The sequence below is a fragment of the Onychostoma macrolepis genome, chromosome 13, assembly GCF_012432095.1.
Source record: "Onychostoma macrolepis isolate SWU-2019 chromosome 13, ASM1243209v1, whole genome shotgun sequence".
NCBI classification, from domain to species: Eukaryota; Metazoa; Chordata; class Actinopteri; order Cypriniformes; family Cyprinidae; genus Onychostoma; species Onychostoma macrolepis.
In genome coordinates, this window is record NC_081167.1 from 32,422,211 (window position 1) to 32,425,209 (window position 2,999).

At 43.3% G+C, this 2,999-nt stretch overlaps 2 protein-coding genes across 3 annotated transcripts in view; one reads left to right on the forward strand and one right to left on the reverse strand.

Moving 5' to 3' along the window:
• Positions 1 to 1,606: 1,606 nt before the first annotated feature.
• The window catches only part of lclat1 (lysocardiolipin acyltransferase 1), a 25,017-nt gene continuing 23,624 nt past the window's right edge, over positions 1,607 to 2,999 (forward strand). The window contains exon 1 of one of the 2 annotated variants that reach the window (XM_058796373.1): positions 1,607 to 1,649. The gene's annotated coding sequence lies outside the window, so the exon portion shown is untranslated. Of the gene's footprint in view, positions 1,821 to 2,999 lie in introns of both variants that reach the window. The other variant, XM_058796372.1, reaches the window with a different exon arrangement.
• Positions 1,827 to 2,999, reverse strand: part of LOC131552540 (putative uncharacterized protein FLJ45035) — a 2,291-nt gene continuing 1,118 nt past the window's right edge. The window contains exons 1-2 of the mRNA XM_058796376.1: positions 2,873 to 2,999; positions 1,827 to 2,567 (exon numbers count right to left, since the gene is read on the reverse strand). The exon at positions 2,873 to 2,999 is cut by the window's right edge and continues 1,118 nt beyond it. Of these exons, the coding sequence (XP_058652359.1) occupies positions 1,945 to 2,567; positions 2,873 to 2,954 (705 nt within the window). The 5' untranslated portion in view covers positions 2,955 to 2,999 and the 3' untranslated portion in view covers positions 1,827 to 1,944. The remainder of the gene's footprint in view (positions 2,568 to 2,872) is intronic.

A 2,999-nucleotide genomic window follows, 5' to 3' on the forward strand; every position in this document is an offset into this window, starting at 1 on the left:
CACCAGAAACACACGAGTAACACACCAGAAACACACGAGTAACACACCAGAAACACACGAGTAACACACCAGAAACACACGAGTAACACACCAGAAACACATGAAACACACCAGAAACACACGAGTAACACACCAGAAACACACGAGTAACACACGAGTAACACACCAGAAACACACGAGTAACACACACGAGTAACACACCAGAAACACACCAGAAACACATGGACTCAGTGTTTGCTGGTAGACAGAAATTGAGTCTGATGCCAATGAAACATCCATCAGCAGCTGCACAATAAAATAAAGACATGTAGAGTCACAATGAGCTCAGAGCTTCTTCAGTGATCGAACATAACACCTTCTAGACTCATCATGTGATCTTCTATTGTGATTCTGATTGGAAAATACAGTTACAAACCACAGAATCGTTTGACATTATCTGGTGTTCATGTATATGAATGAAACCCACACAAACACTGTTTTCTGGTGTTCACTCATGTTCTGTGTGTCTGCAGCTTCAGGCCTCGTGCTGTCGTTCTGTTCACTGTCTGTGAGATGTGAGCAGATAATAGTCTTCTGGTGTGACGTCAGTCATCATCCGTCTGCTGGCCATCCCTTTGACCTTGTGAGCGCTGCAGCAATGAACTACACTGACCATCAGATAAAACACATGCCACAGCGGCCGGATCATGGACACACACACACGCACACACACACACACACACACACACACACACACACACACACACACACACAGACAGGCCTCTATTAAAAGGCTTTATTTGTTAAGCTGTCCTCTGCCTGTAAATGGACTGCAGTGGTCAGTGATGTTACACAAGCGCTGCAGAGATTATGTGTGTGCTGTCATTTATTAAACTCATCAGACTCCACACAAAAATCACTTATTCATGCCAGCAGGTTTTCCTAATCTAACTTTTTATTGCATGAGAAACAAAAATGGAAGAACATACAGACAGAGCAAATGCATGACAATCAGAGGTTAAAGTTCAAAATCCACTCATCTTCTCTCCAGGTTTGTCTGCAGTTCAGATCACCCCTGCTGGACCATGATGGAACTACACGAAACATCCTTTCAAAAACACCTGATAGATAGATAGATAGATGATAGATAGATAGATAGATAGATAGATAGATAGATAGATAGATAGATAGATAGATAGATAGATAGATAGATAGATAGATAGATAGACGGATAGATAGACAGATAGATAGATAGATAGATAGATAGATAGATAGATAGATAGATAGATAGATAGATAGATAGATAGATAGATAGATAGATAGATAGAACAACTGATTGATTCAGAAGCGCATATTCTTGCTATAATCGCTTGTATGCAGTTCCGAATTCATCAATAGATGTAGGGATAATAACATTAATATTCTCTATTAACTTGATAACAATTATAAAGTAAAAATACACTTTTAGCGTCTTTACAAGTTCACAAGCACCGAGAGCCGAACACCCGGATAAACCAGTGTGTGTCTGACGGGGCGGGGCTTCGCAGTTCGGAAGTTGTCTGTGATTGGTCAGGTGAGCGTCTGACGGGGCGGGGCTTCGCAGTTCGGATGTTGTCTGTGATTGGTCAGGTGTGCGTCGTGTCGTCAGAGGCGGAAGTTCAGAGGTGAAGGTAGGGTAATGATGGATTCCAGTGTAAACAGCGAGTTCGCGTCGCGTTTTCTGTGTCGCGCTCGTTCTGAGGAGAAGTAGCTTCAGCTTTGGCGGTTTTTCTCGACGGAAGATGCTCGGATGTCGTCGTCGCTGATATTTACAGTCACTCCTGCGAACGCAAAGCGCTGAAGTGAGTAAATAACGACACACACAATCAGCAGATTCACATCGTGATGAACTCTGTGCTTTATTATCTGCTCTGATGATCGGTGACAGGTGAACACTGCTGTATTAGAGACGCGTTCACACACGATTCATTCATCAACGTGTGCAGCTTCACAGCCCTCCATAACTCTCCATAACCGTCCATAACTCTCCATAACCCTCCATAACCGTCCATAACCCTCCATAACCGTCCATAACTCTCCATAACCGTCCATAACTCTCCATAACCGTCCATAACTCTCCATAACTCTCCATAACCGTCCATAACTCTCCATAACTCTCCATAACCGTCCATAACTCTCCTCTCCATAACTCTCCTCTCCATAACCCTCCATAACCGTCCATAACTCTCCATAACCGTCCATAACTCTCCTCTCCATAACCCTCCATAACTCTCCATAACCGTCCATAACTCTCCATAACCCTCCATAACTCTCCTCTCCATAACTCTCCATAACCCTCCATAACTCTACTCTCCATAACCGTCCATAACTCTCCATAACTCTCCTCTCCATAACCGTCCATAACTCTCCATAACTCTCCTCTCCATAACCCTCCATAACCCTCCATAACTCTCCATAACTCTCCATAACCTCCATAACTCTCCTCTCCATAACTCTCCATAACCGTCCATAACCCTCCATAACTCTCCTCTCCATAATCGTCCATAACTCTCCATAACCGCCCATAACTCTCCATAACTCTCCATAACCTCTCCATAACTTCTCCATAACTCTCCATAACCTCTCCATAACTTCCATAACTCTCCTCTCCATAACTGTCCATAACTTCCATAACTCTCTCTCCATAACTTCCATAACTCTCCTCCATAACTCTCCTCTCCATAACTTCTCCATAACTCTCCATAACTCTCTATAACCTCTATAACTCTCCATAACTGCCCATAACTCTCCATAACTCTCTCTCCATAACTCCATAACTCTCTCTCCATAACTCATAACTCTCCATAACTCTCTCCATAACTTCATAACTGTCCATAACTCTCCTCTCCATAACCGTCCATAACTCTCCTCTCCATAACCGTCCATAACTCTCCATAACTCTCCATAACCGTCCATAACTCTCCATAACTCTCCATAACTCTCCATACCGCTTCATCTGCTGCTGTTAGTGTTTCGTCCAG